Genomic DNA, 24,750 nt, shown 5'->3' with positions numbered 1-24,750 from the left:
TCTTGCTAATAGAATATTTGAAAGGATTTTATAGGATGTTGACAGAAAAGAAATGCTTCGATAATTATTACAGTCAGTTTTGTCGCCTTTCTTGTGAATTGGAACAATGATTGATTCTTTCCACTCTTGTGGCAATTCTTCCTTGTTCCAGATAAGGAGAATGAGTTTGTGTATCTTGTTCCACAATTTTTCGCCTCCAGCTAAAATTAACTCAGCCGGAATTCCATCTACACCCGGAGATTTGTGTTTCTTTAACTTCTTTATAGCGGTTTCTACTTCTATTCGGGTGGGTTCTGGAATATACGGTTCTGCAGTGTGTATCTCCTTTTCTCCACGCATAGGGCCGCGGTGGCTCAGTGGTAGAGCGTTCACCTCTGGTACTAGGGGTCTCGGGTTCAAACCCTGCTCCCGCCAAGTGAACTTTGTGGTGGACAAAGACCGTGTGCGTGGGTTTTCTCGGGGTTCTCCCGTTTCCTCCCACTTTCTTCATTCCACCATTTCATTCATCTCTCATCTTCACCGTCTCCTTTAGCCTAACCGACATAACCGTGGGACGTAAAACTCAAAAATTTCATTTCATTTCATTTTCTCCACGCATATTAATTTTTGGCTGCGTGTTAAGCAAATCGTCAAAGAAATCTTTCCATCTATTTAAGATGCTATTCGTATCAGTGAGAACTGTTCCGTCAGCTTTCTTTAATATATAAGCACGAGGTTGATAGCCTTTCTTAAATTCACTGATCCCCTTATACATATCCCGATTATTTTTATTTTTACTATTATCTTCGAGTTCCTTAATTTTAGCTTTCAAAAACTCGCGTTTCTTTGTTCTAAAAGTTTTGGAAGTTTCCCGCCTGATATCTGCGAAATTTGCTTCTACCTTGTTACATATTTAATGTGTAACATGCCGATATTTTTTTTATTACTTTTACAATCGTATTGCAAAATTAGATACAAACCTTATTTCGTGGATTTTACAAATTTATGCCACCACACCATGGGATATCACCCAAAATTTTGCCCATTTCACTACATTTATCTCAGATGCAACTCCCCTCTTACTAGTTTCCACTCTGCTTTTATGTATTTCCCTCCACTACAACAGCATACACGTCCTACGATAGTTAATAACATAAGGGTTTGAAACCCTGTCATATGCTCTACTGACTGAATCTGCGAACTCATATACATTCCAGAATTTAGCATCGGCTTTCTCCCTTCTTAATCAACCTATACTGATGACCTTCATTAAATTTTTTTTGTTACTCTCATAATGACATTTCGTCTGATTCTGTCCATTTCTCCGTTAATTTTGCATTTTGGGGCCGTCATTTGCGACAGTTAACACGCATCAGACAAAGTAAACAGGCAGTGAATGACATTACGGTACGGTGATTAAATGCGTAGAAAAATTAAGTTAAAGCTTGGAGTACACTGAATGAGCAAAACTCATGGGATAGCAGGGCTCTGATTTGTGGATGGACAGCACGTGTGCCCAACGCCACCTGGTAGCCTCAGCGACGGTCTCAGTTGTGTGATAGACAGTGCTGGAAGTGGCTGTGTGAGTGCGCTGGTAAAATGCAATGTCGTCGCGAGTTGACGGCATTCGAACGGGGCATGGTTGTGGGTGCCCGACGCATGGGGCATTCCATTTCGGAAGTGGTTCAGGAATTCGGCTTCCCAAGGTCAACAGTGTCGAGAGTTTACCGAGAATGGGTGAATGAGGGCGTCACAGTCCACAACAGACACCATACCGGGCGTCCACAGGCCCTAAATGACCGAGACAGGCGAAACCTGAGACGAGTGGTAATTCGAGATAGGGGAGCAAATGTGCAACGAATCACGGCTGAATTCAACACTGGCCGAGATAGAGACGTTTCCCAGTGGACAATCCGTCGGAACATGCGTGTTCTCGGGTATGGGAGCCGTCGCCCCACACGTGTGCCACTGCTAACCCGGCGTCATCGGACAATTCGGCGTGCATTTGCCAACAATCACCACGGATGGACACTGCATCAGTGGCGTAACGTGATCTGGTCTGACGAATCACGTTTTCAACTGTTCCATGCAGATGGGAGGCAGGGTGTGTGGCGCACACCGCACGAAGCGATGGATCCAGCGTGCCAAGTGGGCACAGTCCAGGCCGGTGGCCTATCTGTCATGGTGTGGGGTGAATTTTCGTGGCATGGAATGGGCCGCCTGGTCGTTCTGGATGCCACATTGACTGGTCAGCGGTATCGTCAGCTGCTTGGAGACCATCTCCACCCTTTTGTCATGTTTCAACACCCTGACGACATTGCTGTGTATCAATATGACAACGCAGCCCCACATCGCGCCAATATCGTCCGTGCCTGGTTCGACGAGCATGCAGGTGAGATCCAACGACTGAATTGGCCACCTCGCAGTCCGGATATGAACCCCATTGAACATATCTGGGATGCCCTCGAGGTCAAGCTCAGGGCATTGAATCCTCAACCCACGAACAGGACCCAATTGGCTGCCGCTCTGCAGGATGTGTGGTGCCAACTGCCTCCGGACGTGTTCCAGGGCCTTGCTGACTCACTGCCACGCCGTATCGCTGCACTCCGCAGGGCCAGAGGGGGCCCGACCAGATATTAGGTGGGTATCCCATGAGTTTTGCTCATTCAGTGTATATGAAGGCGTGTAGTGAGGCCATGTTAGATAAACTAGAGCATAATGTGTTTGTGTTTCAAACCCACTGTATTATTAACTGACCCAGAAAGTGTATGATGCAATAGAGAGATAAAGGTGCCGATTGATTCCAGCAATACTCCATAGTGTCCCAAAACATATCCCCGTTGGGGGATCTACTGCAGCTAACTGTGACGGAATTAGTCCAAAGGTTGGTTACTGTATGTAGGTTGTTTTCGCGTAGTTTTACAATATAGATGCATACTTATTTAGTGAAGAATAAAGAAAGCAGAAAATTAACAAATATTGGTAATCCTGCACTGAAATGAAATGTACATGTTGGGAAAAATACCAATAGATTTCGAGAAAAGCATGTTGGTGCCCATCCCGAAGAGAAAAGGCACACGGAAATGCGAAGAGCAGAGAACTTTAAGCTTGCTTTCCCATGCATCAAAAATACTGTCCAAAATTATCGCACAACGAATAGAAGGAAAAATCGAAGAACGGCTATCCGAGGATCAGTTTGGATTCAGGAAGAACAGGGAAACAAGAAAAACAATACTGATCATGGATCATGGAAATCACATCAGGATAAACAAACCAATTGTGATAGAATTTGTAGATATAGAGAAAGCTTTTGACAACGTAGATTGGACTATCATGTTCAGAGCATTGAAGACTGAAAGTGGATTACGGAGACAGAAGAATAATATACCAACTTTATTGGAACCAGACAGCTGTTATAGGAAGAGATCAGAAGGAAGCAAGAATAAGTAAAGGAGTATGGCAAGGATGTGGACTTTCACCTCTCCTGTTCAACGTCTATATAGAAGAGGCTATGAAAGAATTCTTTGATAAAAACGAGAAAGGCGTAAAAGCAAATGGTCAGGTTCTCAGAACAGTAAGGTTTGCTGATGGCATAGCATTGATAGCGGAGAACGAAAAGAACTTACAGGAAGCAGTTTCAAACTTGAACGACCAACTGGAAAAAACATGCAGAATGAAGATAAATAAGAAGAAAACCAAAATGATGAAGTGCACAAGAGCAGGACGGGAAAAGGCAAACGTATGGCTAGATGGAAAGAAAATCGAAGACATTAAGACGTTCCCCTATTTAGGAAGTCTAATGTCCTCGGACGGAAGAAGCGAAAAAGACGTAAGTTCCAGAATATCGCAGGCTAAACAAGCATTCAATAGGAAAAGAGAACTACTAACATCAAGAAATGTGTCGTTGGACGTTCATAAACGATTTATTAAGACTTTGGTATGGAGCGTGGCGCTTTACGGTTCAGAGACATGGACATTTAGAAAAGCTGAAATATCCAAACTGGAAGCATTTGAAATGTTGTGTTGGCGCAGAATGCTGCGCATATCATGGACCGAAAGAAAGGGAACGAAGACGTACTAAAGAAAGCTAATGAAGGACGACAGATCATGAAGGTAATAGGAAAAAGAAAAAACAGCATGCTTGGCCATTTTATTCGGCACTCCGATTGGATCACCGTGTTGATAAAAGGAAAACCAGGAAGAGGAAGACCAAGGGTAGAATATCTAGACGCAGTTACGAAGAAGAGGCCTTATCAAAGTATGAAACAGCTCTCCCAAGCGAGAGAAAAGGTTTTAAAATTTCCATGTTGCCCACCAACCTATGATTGAGGTGTACAAGAAGAAGAAGGTAATCCTTCGTGAATTAAAATCTAGTGATTTCAGTGTTGCACCATACCTGTAGAGCATATTGAATTGATACAGTTGAAATGTCCAACTGACGCGTGTCATATTTCAAAGGTAAATATATAAAAACTACAATATGTGGTTAACCTTCGGCTGCAGACATACACTTGACATCTCTCAGCCAAAGATTAGTTTCCGTGATGAAGGAATTCATGAGTCGGCCATGGAAAGGATTCCTCAACCGCCCAGTATAACTCGGCTTTTTCTTGAGAAATGATCGAGATGTCGGAAGACAGGGTAGTGAATGAAAGAGACGCCAGGAGAATATGGTTGATGAGGGCAGCGTATCTGTTGATCGTTTATGGATGATTGTGGATACATTTGCGGTGTATTTCATGGGATTCAGCAGTCTACCGTGTTTGCCTTGACAAAGAAAGACATGATGGAGCACCTCTTCATAGACCACTTTCAAGGTTTGTGTGTCTACTTTAAATCTAGAAGCATTGAAAAGTTCCCCAGTGGTTATAAAATGCATTTTGTAAACAATATGATCCACAATATGAAACAATTTGTGAATATCATAAGACGTATATCGGCGCGCCAAAAGGAATATAGAAACCAGAATCAGGAAACATCAGAGGTACTAAGAGAAGTGAATAAGTTGTTTCGAAGCCTAAACGTTTGAACACCTTCGCAACATACAGTCAGGGATGTAAAACGAATTGCATAAACCTTCAATCATTGTTTCGATCGGATTATAGTATATTAGGACAAAATCTAACATAGAAGTTGGGTACGAGTAAGCTAGGTAAGCAATGGGATTATACGATCTACATAGTTACTGCAAGCAAACAGAAAGTTCGTTGGAAGAAAATGCTGTATTGAAGATGATCTGAGGAAATACTGTTCGATTTGAAACAGTGCCACTGTAAAGGACTGCATGTACAGTACAAGAAGTAGTCTATTATCTATACCCACGGAAACTTTTAATTCTTACTTTATTAGCAGTATTATCAGTCTGTATGATTGACGTATTTTAGTATGAATTTGTATGATTGACGTATTTTAGTATGATTGAAATTTACTCATATTCCTACCAATCTATTGTCTAGTTCTTATGTTATTCTTTTATTTATTTAAGATCCAAGATTCCCGTTGTAGTAGCAGTCTTTTCCAAGAGGGCTTCCCTTTCAAAATGCTCCTGAAGCCCAGTTTCTATAGTATAAGTGACAGACTTATCTTTTCATCAGAAATATAAAATGGTGTTCTATAAAGAATTGTCAAGTCGAGTGGTGAATTCTTTTCTGTTACAGTAACAATAAATATATCAGCAAATAGCGTCAATTTGAAAGTTCAGATTGCAGTGCTGATTGAGCTTTTAATAAATGCATGGAGCTCATCAAAATTTCGCGTGCACTTTTTTTGTAACTTAACTGTCGTTGTTTATGTGTGGACTGAGGAAAATTTTCTTAACCTCGACCGCATATTGTGCCATTTCTGGCACATACCTGTTTCCTGCATGTATACATTCCACCCACCTTCGACCGCAGGTTCTTTTTCCCATTCACAAGAAACCAGTTGTTCAGTTTCTGACTGCTAGTACTACATTGCGGCAAATCTGTGAACTAGAGAGCAGAACGCATTCCAGTCAGAAAGAAGTGAAATTTTTGCATAAAGGCAGAAAACTCCAGTGTTTTTTTATTTTATTTTTTAATTTTCTTTTTTCATGAAATGGTAATTTCTGACCAAGAGGAACAACAACCCTATTGCTACTGCACTATTTAGTTCAGTTTGCAATAATTTGTTGTAATTATTTGCAAACAATCTAATTAGAAAATGACGTAATGAGTTTGTGCCATGTTGGACACATTATGCAATAAACTCATTTTTGCAGTGTTTTGTCATTAATTTTACGGCAGGAAACAGAAAGAAAAACTTCCAAGAAAGATGAAAGAGAATCTATCAGTAAATGTACAAGTAAATGTGCTTTGAAAGGCCGAAACCTTGTAAAACCAGGTATAATCCAGGAAGCAATTTGTTGTTTACTTCAGACATAGAACTGAACAATTCGTGCACCTTAGAAATAATTTTCCACTCAATTTAGGTCTTAGAGCGTGAATAAGCAGTTAGCGTACGCGCCTTTGTTGTGGGAGACCCGGGTTCAATTTCCGGCTGGAGCTCATGTGGTTCGGATTTCATGTCAATCAGTAGGTCCCGTCTCACATAGTCTCGCTGCTGAAAGGGACGTTAAACTCAAAATCAGTCAATAGATCAGTTTAGGTCTTTTGCATCTCTGTCTTTCATTAGTAACATCTGGCCAATGGACCGTCTCGTCTATTCTTATATCTGTCAGTGTTGGTCTTCGGCGAACTCCAGCTCATCGCCGCTCACCTTATATTCCCGGCCTAGAACTTAGCTAGCATATACGCCGGCTCAGTAATACGGTTCTTTGCCCTAAAAGAACAAAATCAGCTGTTCGTAAGTCACCTGCAGTTTCTTTTAAAATCTGACATGAAAGGCGACCAAATGGATACTGAGTGGACGGTACTAGGCCACGTGGAAATGTTCGCATATTGTTATTAATACATATTTCCTATTCATTGTTATTGCTATATATTTGTTATTATCATATATTAGTTTTATCTTTTCTTTTATGTTTTTGTTTCTATTTTGCAGCAGGTTTTTTTCCCTATATTTTGATATCCTTTTTAAATTTTATTTATGACAATCCATGTTTGATCAGTCGTGTTGATCGTAACGGGGACAAATATCCTCAGACGGGGCACCATCACTATGTCCTTTGTTTCGGTCTCTGTAGAACTCCCTGAGTTGTGTTAAGTTAGTTTCATAGGAAGCCTGTAAAAACTGTTGGAAATTTTACAAAAAAAAAAAAAAAAAAAAAAAAAACTAAATAGAATACATGGGTATCTTACCTCAATTTCCGTTCGTCGTCTTGGATATATATATATATATATATATATATATATATATATATATATATATATATATATATATATAAACTCTTATAGGTAATGCTCCCCTTGATCTTCCTATCTTCTAGAAGATTCGACGTGATTTTCACACTGTCAGTCAGTCCTGTGCACAGGCTGGAGTCCAATGTTATACACGTCCTAACTTCCTGTAGCTTTAAAAATCACACCGGAGCACGTAATTATACTGACTTCACTTACTATTAAACTCACTATCTGTGTTGACCGCACTCTAAGATAGTTGCATACGACTGCTTCCTACAGAACAGCAACTTCCAGCTCACAGCACTCACAGTAAACACGAACTGTAACTGTGTGTGTGCATATACGTAGTCTCCCGCTTGCTACTACAACTGCACTTACGTATTGTCACTAGAGGGCGTAAGGTAATACACGTCACTAAACGAAAACTTGATAAACAAAAGCACATAAAAAGGTCTGTATGTGCAACAAAAACCACGTATCACAGAGACAAGAAACCACAGTAGTTCTGTAGTAACGAGATTCTCGTATTGCCGGATAAATGACAGAAAGTCATTGAGCAAAATTGTGCATGTATAATCTCATGTTATTCTCAAATTACAGTAAGTGTATCGTCAATTTTGATCCGCAGGAACTCAATACTTTTTAGATAATCTGATAAAATGCTCTCCTTAAAACGAGAGTTTTCTAAAGTGCCGTGACACGTATTCCTTTATTTTTAATTAGAAGTTTACATACAGTTTCTCTTCCTAACTGTACAGGCTCCTAAGATATTAATTTTTTCACAGAAATTATGCATTTTAATCAGAGTAACATGATAACCCAGTTGGAAGTAGTTGATCGCTATATCCAAAGATTCATTTCAATCCGTTCAGCCGTTTTCCTGTGATTCGATCAATTACGCAAGGGAGAATAGTGGCAAGCGTATTGAAAACCTTTAAGTCGAGTGTTCCTGCAATTATGTCTCTGGGATTCGGATAAAAATATATGCGATATATAATTAAAACTTTTCTTAGCTCGCTTGTACTTAACTCAATAAATCAGCACAATGCTTTAGGTATGTCTGAACAAAGACGAATGTATCTTAGTCTGAATAGAAGCCTACTACCTTTAGAGTTAATACGCACGAATAACCGGATAGAGCCACTTCCGTATAAGCGAAATACATTTTAAATAAAACAAGTTATTTACATGAGAAATTCTTCTAATCTAAAATTAGTGAACAGTTAATTGCGTTTTTTTTTTTTTTTTTTTTTTTTTTTTTTTTTTTTTTTTTTTACCAAGAAACAACATCGATATATCTTGTGAGAACTCGGCAAATGATAAGCTATCAAAATTAGTAAACCAAGAAGCATCAGCACATATTGTTAAATACCTTTTATAGTTTGAACGGAAATTCATAGGGTACGTTTACGTTTAAAAACCTGAGTTATACTGAGCATGCAGAAGTAAGCATCTTGCAAAACCGAATTATAAATTCGTTCTGAGGTAAGCCGAATAGTAATGCTTCATTATTATTATTATTATTATTATTATTATTATTTTTTCAGTATCAGTTATAATGTTTAACATTCACTGAATATGTTAGTGTTACTGTAATATGTATTTTTCTTTTCATGAAAATTTTCCATTAACATATTTCTTCTTCTTGTAGCATATAAAACCACAACCATACTTCTTGATGGAAAACGTGTGAAACTGCAGCTGTGGGACACGTCTGGCCAAGGACGGTTCTGTACAATTATTCGCTCATATTCGAGAGGTGCACAAGGGATTCTTCTTGTATATGATATAACCAATAAATGGTCTTTTGATGGCATTGATAGGTGGCTTAAGGAAGTAGAAGAAGTAAGTACTTTTATACTACAAAATGACAGTATTCATTCAATTGTTTGATTTATTATATCTTAACGCCACTGGAAATATATGAGATAAGACCTAATGCTTAAAGTGGGATTCAAACCATTACTCAAGTGCTCCGGCTCTGTTAGAACTTAGAATCCAAGACCACGTGCAGAGAAATCATGCGTGGTAGCCACTTGACTACAAATAAGCATTATTTCATCGTTATGAGTATTCGAAGGTTTTCTTTTTATTAATGTATTGAAAAAAGAAAAAAATCAAAGTTCATAATTAAAAGTTGTATTAATAACCCGATATTATGGCATAACTCAATTCTCCTAATCATATGCACAAGTGATATTTGTAGGGGTGATTATTTTTTTCGAACGATTTTATTAAAACTGTCTCCAGTGATTTTGTTCATATTTTATTAATAATCCTGCGATATGTCATAAGTAATTTTTGTTGACTCCTTGGAATGAGCTTTTCTCAAGGATCCTTTTTAAATGACAATGTAATTTTATATGCCTCATAATATGGCGTAAGTTATTTCTCACAAAATGTCCGCAATGGGTAGTTTACTTTTTAGGGTAATTTTTGTTTTGAAGAATTTCCTCAAGTACAACTCAGATGAAATATTTGATAAATATTTTATTAACTGCCCTATAATAAGCAAAATTCATAATTATGATAAAGGCCTCAAGGGATAATGTACCTTTTTTAATGATTTTTTTTAAAAAAAGACACAGCTGCTTTTGTTCATATTTCATTGATTAATATTTCATTAATGACATTACTATATGACAAAAATTATTTCTTATAAAATATCTTCAATGGCTAGTTTACCCTTGTGCTCATTCCACGTCAAATCACCCAGAAAAAATCCGAAATGTCACCCACCGATTCAGATTTTAATGGAACTTCATGTACTTGTTAACACCACTATGGTATGAAGACCTGTAAAATTTTTCTTCCGAAATCCTAATAGTTTGTGAGAAATACGAGACCAAAGTTTCAGAATTTCAGGCATTCCGGTCGTTCTCGAGGCCATCTAATATTTCGTAGAGCTTAATACAAAAATTCGTAACTTAGTATCTACACAATGTATCACTTGGAAATTTCTACCCGAAGTTTATATAAGTCTGTAGAGCTAATTAAATATATATATATATATATATATATATATATATATATATATATATATATATATATATATATATATCAAGATTGCTGTACATTAAGGGTGAAAAACGCACCCTTGCACTTCAAAATAGCTAATTTTTTGTGTAAATTTCTAACTTAACGTAATGCGCATTATCGCTGTGAGGCGAGCCAATAACCTTGCCGCTCTTTTTTTTTTAAATTAAACCTTAAGGTATGTTCTAAGAGACTAAAATAAAATTAGTGGTTTTTGAATGCTTCGGTTAGTAATTCTCGTTTAACCCTTCAAGGCCAACGCGCCAGCTTTTCGTGTCATCTGTAAAGTGTTATTGCCATTGATGCAAGCACGGTATTGGCACATCATTGCTCGATTCACTCATACAGGTCTTGTTGAAATGTGTGGGGGTTCAGAGAAGCGGGATAACCAGGCTAGAAACATTCACTTTCGAATTTATATATATATATATATATATATATATATATAAACTGTTTGCCGAACTATTAATATAATTTAATTGAATTTAATGTTAAAATTGAATTAATTTTCAAAATCTATACAGTCCGTTATCTTTCAAATAACGTAGAAATGAAAGCTATATGACAGTCCGAAGGGAGCTATATTTTTCGATTGGGAAGACGTAATTTACAAATGGGAACAGGAGGACCAATACAAAGTACAGATCAAAACTCGATTTCGTACTTCTTTTTATCAACATTTGCGACAGTTACATTTTAGTCTTCAAAATGAAATAAAAATAATGATTGAACTTTTCCACTACATTAAATTGAAAATTTGTAACCAAAGAAATATGCAAAACTTTTTGTGCATGAAATCAATTTCTTACCTCAGCATATGCCAATCACGGTGATTGGATTTCACTATTTGAGACTGAAGGAACTTACTACTTCGTTTAAGCAAAACGCAGCCTGTATTGTTCCTCCACAAACTGAACCTCCTTATCTGAGAAATAATATATTCTTCCAGTACCTTTAGTAAAGGAGGCGCACACAGAACAAATAATATTGGATATCGAAACAGGGCACACGTCGTCTTTTCCTGTAGAATGCCAGTAAAAGGATGGAGCCGGTCAAAAAGGGTGCATAAACTTGACTTCAACATCATTTTCCTCTTCATCTTTACCTAACGCTAACCCAAAAAACCATGGTTAACGTAAACACATGCAAGATATGAATTAGTCGCTTTGTCCCAATCGAGGTTTGGCTTAGAGGAGAGAACTGATGATATGATCGTGTTCCAGGAATTGTTTTTGCACCAGAAAAACGATTTTGTATTTTTTGAGTGTATCTATGAGAGTTTCATTTTTCAGCAAGCTGAAGTCTATATGTTCAATACAAGATCTACAGAAGGTAAAAACTTTTTTTTGCGTATTTAAAAAATCAGAACATCTTTGAAGGCATTCTTTAGTAAGCAGAGGTTTAATTGTCCCACCAATACCATCACATGGGGATTTACCATAGCTTGTAGCAAAAAATGACCATGATGCACTTTAGTTCACAAGTTCATACAATTCTTGTACTGCGCAGCGCATCCATCACTAAAGTAATTTATATTTTTGACATATGGAAATTACTCTTTCAGAAAAGAAGTTATTTGTTTCTGAGTCTCATAAACAAATGCGACATCGTGTTCCAAGTCATCTGATATCACACACAAACTAGAAACAATCAGGTCTGCAGATCCAGGAAGACGTGTATCCTCTAGAGTCCTGGCACTAAGTAGTCCACATTTTTTTGTAACTATGCTTGAAATATGATGATTGTTGATGCCATCTAATGAACAAGATTAGTAATAAGCACAGGTGGGAGGTACACAAACGTTACAAAGCAGTTTCTACTACGGTTCAAGCCTCAGAATGGAAGCAAAAAATAAATAAATAAATAAAAATAAAAACCAGAGGTTCACATATGTGCACCTATGGACTGAAGAAGGTATATAGTACTGCTGGGTGTAGGGTACAGGAATCAGTAGACCAGTGATACCCTTGAACTTCGTCTTGAATTATGTAGGAATAATTTTCACTGAAGTTCATCAAAACGACGGTTGTCTCTGGCTCGAGTTTTTTCTTTCTGTCCTTTAAGAAATGTGACTGTGCTTTGGAAATAAATGAATGTGGCACAAGCTTTTCAAGCTTTCGTATCAAAATTGTCACATACTCGTCCAGTGTGACAGTACTTTTCACCAATTCTGTTCTGTCCGTTGATACACACTGGTAATATGTTACTTCTCCCTAGGATCAAAATCCCGACTGTACACAGAACAAACCAGATGACGGATCAAGTCTTAATATGTCTCTTCTATATGACATGCATGCAGTAGGAGAATAACGTTTTGATGTATTGTACACACGCACACGGAATGTGTTCCAGCAGAACCTGCTAATACACACCACTTAGGACGTAGCGTGCAAAATTTAGAAAATCCAGTTTTAATGTTGGGGTGTAGATGTTTAAATAAGCAGTATAATTCTTTTAAATTTCCAAGTAATAATCGCTTCTCCATGTGTACATTTTTTGAAATATTCACTGTTTTTTCAGGTAGAATTCTGGAATATTCATCATCAACGTAGAAATTCTTTACTATTTGAATTGTATCTTCACATAGCTGTTTTCCCTTCCTCAATTCAGGAATAGCTAAAATCCCTTTATTCTTCAGAACTTCCTTTGCTTGCCGGACGGCATATTCACTCACATTAAATTCATCGACAATCTGTTTCCTGCTCCAAGACGAGAGCACTAAAGTTAACAGCTGTACTTTTTTTCTTCTAGTGATTTTACCTTGGAGTTTGGCCTTTATTAAATCAAGAAGTTTATCCATATCATGAGCCTTTTGTTTCACTTCTTTTGAAATTTTACAAGAATCTTGTTTAGAGACTAGCTCTTTTCCCACAACTTTGCTTATTTTACTTTTCAGAGCAGAACTTGCTGAGTCAAGCTTTCTTTTAGCATATGCAGGCTTGCTATGTAACAGAATGGCATGGAACTTCAGAAGTGACTCCTCTAATGCTGTAAGTGAAACATTAAGATGCTCTACAGTTTCGTTTTTTGCGACAGATTCTTCTAAAACAGATACATCGTGTTCACTGTAGAGGTTGTTCAGTCTACATTTGGCCAATTTCGACTTACCTAAAAATTTAGAAGAATCCATGGCGCCAGGTCCGTAAGTGCTCGATGTGTTTCCCTTGGTTCCTAACCATAGCCCGACAGCGTAATTTCCACTGTACTAGGCTTCTCTGAAGAACTGGGAGGGGAATCTTGACCCATTCCCTTTGCACAGCTTTCCAAAGTCCTTCCACAGTTGTCACACGCCGTTTTCCCAAAACCCGCTTCAGCAATCCAAATCCACAATAGTCCATAGGACTTGCATCTGGAGATTTAACAGGTACCTCATTGAAAGGTAACACCTGTATACCACTTGCCTTCTCCATCTCCCTGTAGAATGCGAGGAACGATCGTGAGGCATGTGATGAGGCCTTGTCCATGTGAATGCGGACCAGATTGGCGTCATTTCCGTATATTGTTGGAATCTCATGTTCGTAGATCGGCCGCATGATCTGCTCCTAAAAAAACTGCGAATTTATTTTGCAGTTCTTCGCCATCCTACGAATCTTCAGTTTACCTCGGTAACAGTAGCCAGTGACGACCATGCACCCTTTTGGGAAGGATTCTTCACAGACACGGACCCACCTTCTAAAGTTCTTGGCGCCTTTCTCTCGGTACATGATGGCTCTCGGTTTGCCGCAGTCAGAAAGGTAAAACCATGCTTCATCGAGCATTACGACGTACATCCACCTTTGTTTTGCCAGGTGCCGTTCGTACAGTTTCCAGGTGTTACACTTTCGTTCCTTTTGGTGGGCATTCGTGAGATGGCCACGAGCTTTCATGACTTTTTCCAGCTTGAGTTAATGGTGTAACTGTTGGGGAGGGGGTGAGTCACAGTCCCCAAAGACACGTCAAGACGATTAACCATACGCCTTTGTGTTGGCGGACTTTCTTGCATTGCCATTTTGCGAAGTTTCCTCTGCATGGTGGAGGTGGCCTTCGTGCATTCCCGCTTCCTAGGCAACTTCGTTGGTGGAGCTTCGTTGCCCTTGTACTTTTTAATAACATTTTTTTATTCGACTTAAACTGATGTTGCAACCATTCTTCTTGCACTGTTTTCTAATGACAGAAACACTAAAGTGGATATCATAAAGAGCCGCAACATAGCCTTCCCAAAATCGGCTTAGTTTGGGCGGCATTTTGGTTACAAAGCGGAAACCCACACACTTGGAAACAGATTTAACACAACACCACAACAATGGTCCTTTTTTGTGCGTTATTGTCGTCCGCGCGGAAAAACAACTCTGTTCCCAGGAAGCCACTGCACAAAACCACGGGACGCCACGAGCCAAGTCGGAAATCGGCCAAACGCAGGCTGAACAACCTCTGTAAATCCGCCCACGTCTTTGCATTCAAAGGAAATCCCAAGTTTGTTTCTGCAATTACCGCATATCTTTTGTCCAGGAATAGCCTTTACAGAGTCAGTGTTTTTATTAATTTCATTACCAAAATCAACACTTTTCGCAGAGCCTTAGTGATTGGTTTTTTTGTGGCAATTAAATGGATCAAAACAACTTGTCTGATAATGTTCATACTTCTTCAAGTAATATGTTTTATGATGACACTAGTTAACAAATCAGAACTGATTCCCCTCCTTTGGGATAATAATTCTTTCTTGGATGCACTGATAATACAATGCAATTTGAACATCCGTGTATAGCTGTTTTTGTGGCATTCACTTTTAGTTTCCTTTCCTACACTGCACTGTTCTAATTCACTTCGCGGCATTGTTGAAGGCCAAATTATCACTTGATAGGATGAACAACACTGCCTTGCAGCAACCCCAATAAGTATTCAGTCTTAAGCACTCAACACGACATAAACATCTGCACAGAAACACAGCTGAAACCGAAATGAACAACTTACTGTACGGCCACAATGCAGAATCAGGCAAGATTAGACATGTTCCTACTCACATTGCTCAGACGAGATTTTTCACGTCAGCTTGGTAGTTCAAGACACAACTTGCATGTTCGCGTTAACTAAACGATTTTCAACCCGTAACTAGTCCTGCATTAGATTTGATAGTTTATTATGCATCGTGTACATTCACAGCTAAAAGTTCTGAGGTGAAGAAATGAAATTTTCTCGCCTCCCACAGTTGCAAATTCGGTCAATCTGACTTCGTCTCAAATACTAAAAGCTACACAATAACTCTAAAAATAACAGTGAGTTTAGAACTTCAGATGGAGAAAGTATTTTATTCGGGTGTTCATGAAACGAACATTTGTCCTTGTGTACAGGTTGTCTTAAAAGTCCCCTGACATAGGGTAATTCGGTTATTATCAGAGTTACAACAAAATGTAAGAGGGAAAATCGTCTCCAAATATGATGTTTTCAATCTAAAGTGAAGGAATTTTTAAAATCGAACTAGCCGTTTGGACTGTACACTCTTTATGTACCCAATGTTAAATGAAAATGCGTCATTGACATTTACCTGGACCCACAACATAAGTGGATGAAGTTACTGTCTTTTACGCTGACGTGTCGATGGCCAGCCCCCATTTAAAACATGACCCTATTCACCATACTTTTACAAAATTGATCCACATCCCCCAGCCCCTCTATTAATGGTAACGTTGCATTTTCGTTTAACATTGGGCGCATAAAGAGTGCACAGCTCGAACGGCTAGTCCGATTTTAAAAAATCCGAAGGACAAAAAGATATATAGTTGCAGAAGTGAAACCATTATACAGAATTACAAATGGAGAATTTCAAAATACTACAGAGTACAGAAGAACTAATTTAGTCCAAGTAAGTTCACTTACGATGACTTAATTTGAAATCAGTAAGAAAAGTGAATAAAGTTACGAATTATTTGAGTCCACTTTGGCTCTGACCAATTTACACATAAATAGATACCAAAGATACTTCTGATTTCAATAAATGCCTCTCGTGAGGTTTGTATGACTCCCTCCCAAAAAAATACGGCATTTCGATATATATTTTATCAATAGTAAACATTATGAAAACGAAACAATATTTAGAATTTTCTTCGATTGCAATTGCATAACAATAATAACTATAAAAAAATCACAAAAGAAGCATTCATAAACTTATATATATATATATATATATATATATATATATATATATATATATATATATATATATATATATATATATAAAACTTGCTTTTGTAGTTTAATCTTTTTGAGTAATGAATGGGGAATTTAGGTATGAATATAATACTATAATATACGGGAGTGAAACGTGATAACTCACAAATGTGTGTTTTCAAGATTTTACGAACACTTACCCTTTTACGAACTTTTTTGAAAAACCAGCTGGTTTAAACTACCTTGGTTTAAACCAGCCAACCCTGGTGGTAGTTAACGCTCGGGGTTGAATTTTCCGAAAGTTTCCTAAGGACGAAATTTTAAGAAAACATCTATTATAATTGTATTCATATTTCATAAATAAATGTTTTAGTAATAATTGTATCATGACATGATTTAAGAAATGGAAGCAAGAGTGTACAATGGGGTGGTTCGCACCTTTTCGTAAGAGAAATGTTCGTTTGTAGTTTAAGGCAGAACAGTTTGTCAGTCAGTAAGGTAAAGCACGGACACACTTTGAGGTAGATAAGAAAAGCAACGTATGATAAAGGAAATATTACTTTCTTTTTTTTAATTTGACCTGACAGCATCGTATAATCTCCCTCCCATTTCTCGTCCGAATCGCTAACTGATCAGCGTTTCACCTCCGTTACTCGTGAGATTGTTTTCTCGAAGTAACCTGCGTATCTCATTCTCTTTTTATCGAGCCTTTGACGTGGGAGACCCTGGCGGAAGCTCATGTGGTTCGGATTCCACGTTAATCAGTAGGTACACGCCTCATATAGCCTCGCTGCTCAGCAGGACGTTAAACTCAAAATCACCTCACCTCTTCATCGGAAGTGAGTGAAATAAGAAAGAGAATTATAAATGAAGTTTGTAAAAATAGAGTAAATTTTATGTTTAAAAAGAAATCACAAAAATATTATTTTCACTGGTTTTGCTGCAAAGTTGCAAACGTATACACTCGCTGGTGCTGGTACACAAAAGGTTGTTCTGGCCACTTGCAAATAGTTCCGATGCGCCACTATCATCTGCAGCACTGAGCTATAGCAAAGGGCTGGTACACATTGCTTACTATTCTCTCGCTTCCTCTATGAGGATTCGGAGTCGAGTGGTACAGTAATACAATGCCGCAGAAAGTGAACTGCTTCACATATGACAGGATTATGAAACAGTATCAAAATCGTGGTTTGACCGTCGGAACACCCACAAGATTATCTCAGTTAAAATAACGGATGAAGTGCTGCGTGAAATAGGCATACATCAGATGGCTGTCAAGGTGTCAAGACAGTCCACCTAACTAAAGGAGATGACCTGGAAAGTCCATGTGTCGCTAACTAGCGCCAGCAGAGTGATCCGTCAATGTCTGTGGCTGAAATGACACCATAAGATCTACCTACATCACGTCCAACCTTGGTACATCACTGAACAAAAGACCAACTGGTGGGAACCGTGTGAACAGTGTCTACTAGGTCTAACAGACAATAAATGGAAGTATATGGCCTTGTTAAATGAGGCGTACATTACTTATCCACCAGTGGTCAAATTTAGGTTATTATCTTCATCCTAGCTATGTGAAGAAACATTCTGATTTTCTCCAATAATGCAGGACAGCTTTCTCTTAGAGTATAAACAGTCTTAACCTTGTATCATGAAATTTTGTATTTCTGAAGCATTGCATCTGTTCACCAGCTTGTTGTAAAATGTAAATTTTATGTCAATTGTGTACTTCCCACAGATTTATGTACATAATTCTACAACCAACAAAAATTTATTTACAGTTATCAAGAAATTCATTCCAACTTTCAAGCATAGAATGAATATGGATAAAGATTTAAATTCAATAGTTAATTTAAACGGTGCATCATATTTCTTCCAAGAATTCGATTTTGTTTCAGGTGTGGAAAGTGATCAATAGTTGTCTGGAGTTATCTTCCAATTTTACTCAGGAAGGATAAAGAACTTAAAAATTATAAACCTATAATCATTTTTCAAGAAAAAATTATTTGTAGTTTTAATAAATGAGGTTATCAACTTTTCTCTCAGAAGGATTCCACAGGGAGGAAAGAACCTTAGTTTGTATCCAGTTTAGCGACCGTTAGATATTGACAAAAGGGTTAACGAACACTGAAAGCGTGTGATTGAAACAATGCATTCCATACAAGGTTCTGATTGATTCATGATACAAGGTGATTGTTCATAATTCAGTGTGTATCCTATAGCATCCATCAGCAATTATTTTCTCAAAGCGGTTTATAATCTCTGTGGCATCTGGATATTATGGGAAGTTGAGGATCCGTAAAGTTGACCTCCATTGGTATCTTACATTTTACGAACTGAACACTTCCAGTGTGTGCATTCACATGAACAAGATATCAGGCCATTCAGCTTAGAGATCTCCCTGATTTTACTACCAAATGGGTAGATATCCTGGCATCTATATTACATTGTTCCTTTTATTGGCACTCAGTGGAAGTGCTCTTATGTCTATGCGATAGACTTTTGCATCTTTTGGTCCTCAAACGACGTGTCAGACATCAATATGTTCGAACTAGTCCTAATCGTTGGAAAAATTTGGGAAGAGTGGTAGAGAATACTTGTGTTCATTTTTCAGCGCAATCTCCTTCAATAGGAATTGCGAAATCGAGTAATGGTTCAAAATGCTGGAGACCCAGTCGTACACTATCGCTGATGGCGAAATATTCTCCTTGAGGTGAGTGTTTTGGCGAACTTGTTCGTATCTATATATTCTGTAGAATAGAGTATTGAGAATGATTTAGATTTTCGTATGGAGTAGAAACAGTAGTTATTAAGCATTATTCTTAATTGTCTTTTAGCATGCTCCTGGTGTCCCGAAAGTCCTTGTAGGCAACCGTCTTCATTTAGCTTTTAAACGTCAAGTGAGTCAGCGAGAAGCGGAAGCTTATGCGGCCAAATATCAGATGGCGTTCTTCGAGGTTAGTCCGTTGTGCGACTTCAACATACGAGAAAGTTTTAGTGAGCTTTCTCGAATGGCTCTTCACAGAAATGGCATGGAAAGATTGTGGAGATCAAATAAAGGTAATTTTTTTTTTTTAACATTACTGTCAACAATATATATATATATATATATATATATATATATATATATATATATATATATATATATATATATATATATATATATAAACTGTTCAAAATACCAGAAAGTTTTTTGCAGTGTGGCTTTTAGGAGTATGTGCTTTAAGGAGTTTTATACGAGGGCTGCTGGAAAACTATCTGCAAACTACTTCTAACAGTAGTGCCAATGTTCTGCTATTATAAAATTCAGAAGAATCACCGTTTCTATGTTTAAATTATTTTTGATTGTTTGTTTAAGCCTATTCGTTTATTTTGTACAGCAGTTGAAGTAGTCGTCTCATGTGTGAAATAGAAATTTCTCGTGAATATTTTCGGGTAGTGATTTTCTTTATTATTTTAAATGTGGTTTAACACTGAAACAATACTTTGAGTGACTCAGTTAGACTTCTGGGGTTCAAACATCATTCAGTAGGACTGTGTACAATTGGATTTCCGAGTTCCAACGTGGTCGCACAGCTGTCGGTGCTAAATTTAGTTAAGGTTATCCATCCACGTCTGTTTTAGCCAATAATGTTGATGCTGTGCGCGTAATGATTGAGAAAGATCAGCATGTGACATGCCGTAAGATCGAAGCATCTTTGAACCCCCACAACTTGACGAGGCTCAAAAACAGGCTCATCAGTGTTTTTACAGAAATGTCCAAAAATTCAGCCGAGCGAAGTCATGTGCACTACATCGTTACAGGGAACGAAAATTGGATTTATTCATTTGAACCCAAAACTAAACAGCAATCCACTGTTTGGGTGTTTCAAAGTGAGCCGAAACCAACGAAAGTTGTCCGTCCGAGGAATACCACCAAGCAAATAATTGCTTATTTCTTAAGTATACCGGACATATGGCAATTATAGCTAGCTGTAGAGGTTTGTAGGAATGTAAGTGCAGAGTGATATACAACAATTTCTTTGCCACAGGTCATCAATGAATTTCGTAAAACAAACTCAAATAATCGGATCATTGTTCACCACGGCAACGCCATTTCTCACTCAGCACACCAAACTGTTGATTGTATATATATATATATATATATATATAAATATATATAGTAAAAATGTATTAATGATTCATTGTCCGTACTCATATAATTAGTGGTACATGAGTTTAGTAAACAAAGACTTGGTCTTTTACTCACTTGGAAAACTTTAGACGCTGATTCAGAATATGTTACTAGTTCGCCGTTTAATCTTACCTCAATATAGATACTACTGATGAAAATTGGGAAAAAAGTCTTTGCGCAATTCAGGGAACCCACATTAATACCATACTACGTTGTGAATGTACTAATGTCATCAAAACTTGAAGGCGTGATTCCCACCTATGATGTCCATGTATGGATTAAATTCATTTGCTACCGTCAGGTTAGATGGAAAAATATAAACCTGCAAAGTTGATCAGAATCTCGTAGATGCAAAAGTTTTGAGTACCTTTGGGATTTAGTATCTTAACTGTACCTTCTCCAGCCTTTTTCGTGCCATGATTCAATCTTTAGAAGGTGCATAGTTTAATTTTAAAACCTTTTGTCTTAATGAACAAAAATTGGTTTCAAAAAGTAGTATTTAACGATCGTTGGTGAAAATTTTTATAAGTGAATTTGTAAGAGTGGTTGGATGTGGCTCGTTTTATTGACGTGATGAAACTAATTTCAACTTAATATAGTAATTACTTTGCCTTGTTTTGTTTTTCCCTACTTTTTACCGTTCTCTATCTTTCCTTTTGTCAGCCAGCCACAAAGGGTTTGAAAAACCCAATCCATCTGGGCCCATATGGGTTTTTTCGGGTATTTTCGGGTTTAATTGGGTTTTTGGGTTTAATTGAGTTTATTCGAAATATTTCAATGTCTTTAGGATAAAGCTGTTAAAATGTGATTTATATTTCAAGATTGTCATTGTCGGAACTTTCAATAATTTTCTGTTCACTGCTGTTTTGAAAAAATGGCCGCCATTTTGAAATTTTGCATTGAATCGCCGAGAAAGTCGCTACAACAAATTTCAAATGTCTCTTGCTTCTACCCTCGAAAATTGCACACTGTAGCGTGGGTACCCGCTAGCTGAAAAATGACCGCCATTTTGAAATTTTACGTTGGATCGCCGCCAAAATATATATACAGCAAATTTAGTGACTCGTGCTTGTACCCTGAAAATTTAAACTTACAAGACCGAAAGTTGTACCCTATAATGTTGTGTGTGTGTGTGGTACAGGCAGACAAACGAACAAATGTAGATCGAGTCATTCCAGGAGCCTTAGACGTTCGCCAAATATGAATACCAAATATATTAATTTGAAACAAAGATATAATTCATGTATTATGAAATAAATGTTTCAAAATGTCTTATATGGCAAATATTTTCCAGCATAAAATAAATGTTTTTATTGTTGAAGTTCACTTCCGATACTTTGCGCATTCAATTACGGGAATTTCCCTAACACTAGCAAGACGGTTCTTTCCCGGAAATGAATTTAAAACAATTAACAAAGAGATAATTCACATTTTATAAAGTAAATGTTTCAAAATGTCTTAAATGAAATTAAATATCTTCCAGCTTAATATAAATAGTTTTATTATTATTGAAATATTCATTTCCGATGCTTTGTGCGTTCAATTGCTGGAATTTCCGGAGCACTTCTTTCATGACGGGTTTTTCCCGAAAATGCAGCCTTCTTTACTGTACATCGATACTTCCACTAGTACGAAAATTTAAATTCAGCACTTGAAATAGTAGCGTTACATAGTCTTCGGAACTCCGAGCATTAAGCTTCTTAAATTTGACAAGAACTTTTACGCTATTGCTGGTGTTGATTCTACAGAATGCTTATTTGAAGAGTAGCAACTAATGAGGGAACTAAACTACTGTTGTTGGAAAACCAAATTTTACTGACGAACACTTGTGTTATCATCAAATGTATGAAATAATGTATGTACACTCATGTCCAAAATGATTGTCTATAACTGTCTTCTTGTAAGAATGTAATTTGATAATGCTTTTGCAGGATACTTTTAATACTGATACTATGTGTATAATTGGGAAATGTACATTTGTGTTAAATTTCATAGGAAAAGAACTGCAAATACGAAAATTAGAATAAGTAATAGAAAATGTTGCTAAATGGACAAGAAAGTTTTATTTTCGTCATATTGTTCTTATTTACTGCTCTTTTGACATGATATTTTCCACATACATGTCTTTGCCGATTATACACATACTAACATTATAAGAAATACCGGGCGAATTCGTTATCAAATTATATTTCTATAACAGCATATTTATAGACATGCGACAATAATTTTGGACATGAGTGTACATATTTATTGGTGGTACAGGCACCTATGGCCTTAAATTCTTCAAATGTATGAGGGATAACGTCCCCCGACATCGCCGAGTCGGCAAGCATACTGTTCACGAAAAGTATTTTCTAAAATATAAAATTGCATATTTTACTTCAAATAGGCTATAAACAAAATCTATACATTAATTTGTTGTATAATTATCTCAAGTTAAGATAAGCTTTTCTTATTTATTCAGTGCATTCATAACTTTATATAGGTTTAAGGTTGAATGTTGTTGTACATACTTTAACATGAAAGCATCTAATTCGCCCAAGGAAAGTCCAAAATCTGATAAAAATCAATTTCAATGTGATCACCTTAGTTGTACCAATAATATACTAACTAAAAGCTCAAAAACCCAGGTGGGTCCAACCCGATAGGTTTTTTCGGACTGGGCCCACTTGGGCAAACCCTGCAGCCACATCAGCTCACCAACACCACGCCTACATCTAAACTCCACTTAAGTTGGGATCGATGGATTTCCGACACAAGCGCTGTAAATTAGTGTAAAGTAAACGTTTAGCAAAAAAACACAAATTATGTGTTGAAAATTTAATATCTGGATTAAGAAAAATTCGTATGTATGATTAAATATTACACATGCAAAAGAAGTACAATTCCAAAACTTACATACGACTACAAACAAACTATAATGCTAGTCACACACCATGAGAATATATTCATATAATCAATATATTTTTAAGGTGCACGATTTTTCTGATGGCATAAACTCTGTATAACACTTACTATGCTGCTTTTTTTGAGTTAATCACAGAATCCGCTGCCGTTCACGTAAAAATGATCACCTGGGACGAATAGAGTTTACAAATCCATGTCAGCGAATCAAAATCCAAGACGACGTTAGTGTTTCCAACGGTGTCCAAGGTGGAATTACTAAACAGTTTTTCTCCGTACTTTCCAAATTAAACACAATAAACTATAGCACCATGTTATTCGTACAAACCAACGTACAGTTCAAACAGTCACAATAGAAAATAATGATCACTGGATCCACCCGACTTATGCTTATGGGTGGATCTAAAGCAGGATGCATCTGCACACACCTGCTTCCTTGAGACCAGACGCGCGAATCAATTCTCTTTTCGGTCAACAGCTGTATGGCTTAGCCTGGAAAGGAAATTCCCGATTTTCACTTGCAGCGTCGGTACCCTTCTGAGGAATGCACTGCCGAGCAATTTCCTCTCTCTTTCTCCATATAAGGTTCTTTGGGCGATTCGCGTCGCAACTATTTAACACACACAGAAGCAAACATACATGCATATGCTTTCGAGAGTGTTTCCTTTTTATACGAGGCTTGTTCAATAAGTTTAAAGTTCTTTCTTCTTTTAATGAAAACAGTGACCCTCAAAAATCGGTGATAAATTTTATGTGTACATTGAGTATATGCCGAAGCAAAGCCATGCAATTGCCATATTGACGAATCAGTTGAAGTTCTACAGAAAAGTATGTACAGCTTTGTCTATAAAACGCAATATCAGTTGAATAAGTGGCCCTCGTAGCGTAGTTGCCAACGCTTTCGCCTTTGGTGCGAGCACTCTAGGGTTCGATTATTGGTGGAGACACTTGGTCGGAAAGGTGTAACAGCTTTTCCAGGCCAGCTGTTCTAAGTGAGGTTTTCCCCGGGTTCATCTCATTTACACCGTGCCGTGATGATACCTAACTTAATGGTCTCAGCCCATTTCTTTCATCCTTCCGATTTCTCCGGGCAATGTGATCGCCGAGGAACGTCATCCCTCATACGTGGCCATAGATGCTGAAAGCCCTGAGATCTAATTCATAATCCTAATCGTAACCAATTGTAAATATGGA

The 24,750-nt window shown here is 37.4% G+C and overlaps 1 protein-coding gene across 1 annotated transcript in view; it reads left to right on the top strand.

Moving 5' to 3' along the window:
* Positions 1–24,750, top strand: part of Rab40 (RAS oncogene family member Rab40) — a 42,091-nt gene that overhangs the window by 4,633 nt on the left and 12,708 nt on the right. The window contains exons 2-3 of the mRNA XM_081731370.1: positions 8,950–9,143; positions 19,316–19,538. Coding sequence (XP_081587496.1) covers positions 8,950–9,143; positions 19,316–19,538 — 417 coding nt within the window. The remainder of the gene's footprint in view (positions 1–8,949; positions 9,144–19,315; positions 19,539–24,750) is intronic.

The sequence above is a fragment of the Thermobia domestica genome, chromosome 11 (assembly GCF_964235325.1).
Source record: "Thermobia domestica chromosome 11, izTheDome1.hap1.1, whole genome shotgun sequence".
NCBI classification, from domain to species: Eukaryota; Metazoa; Arthropoda; class Insecta; order Zygentoma; family Lepismatidae; genus Thermobia; species Thermobia domestica.
This window is presented reverse-complemented; position numbering and strand designations above follow the sequence as displayed.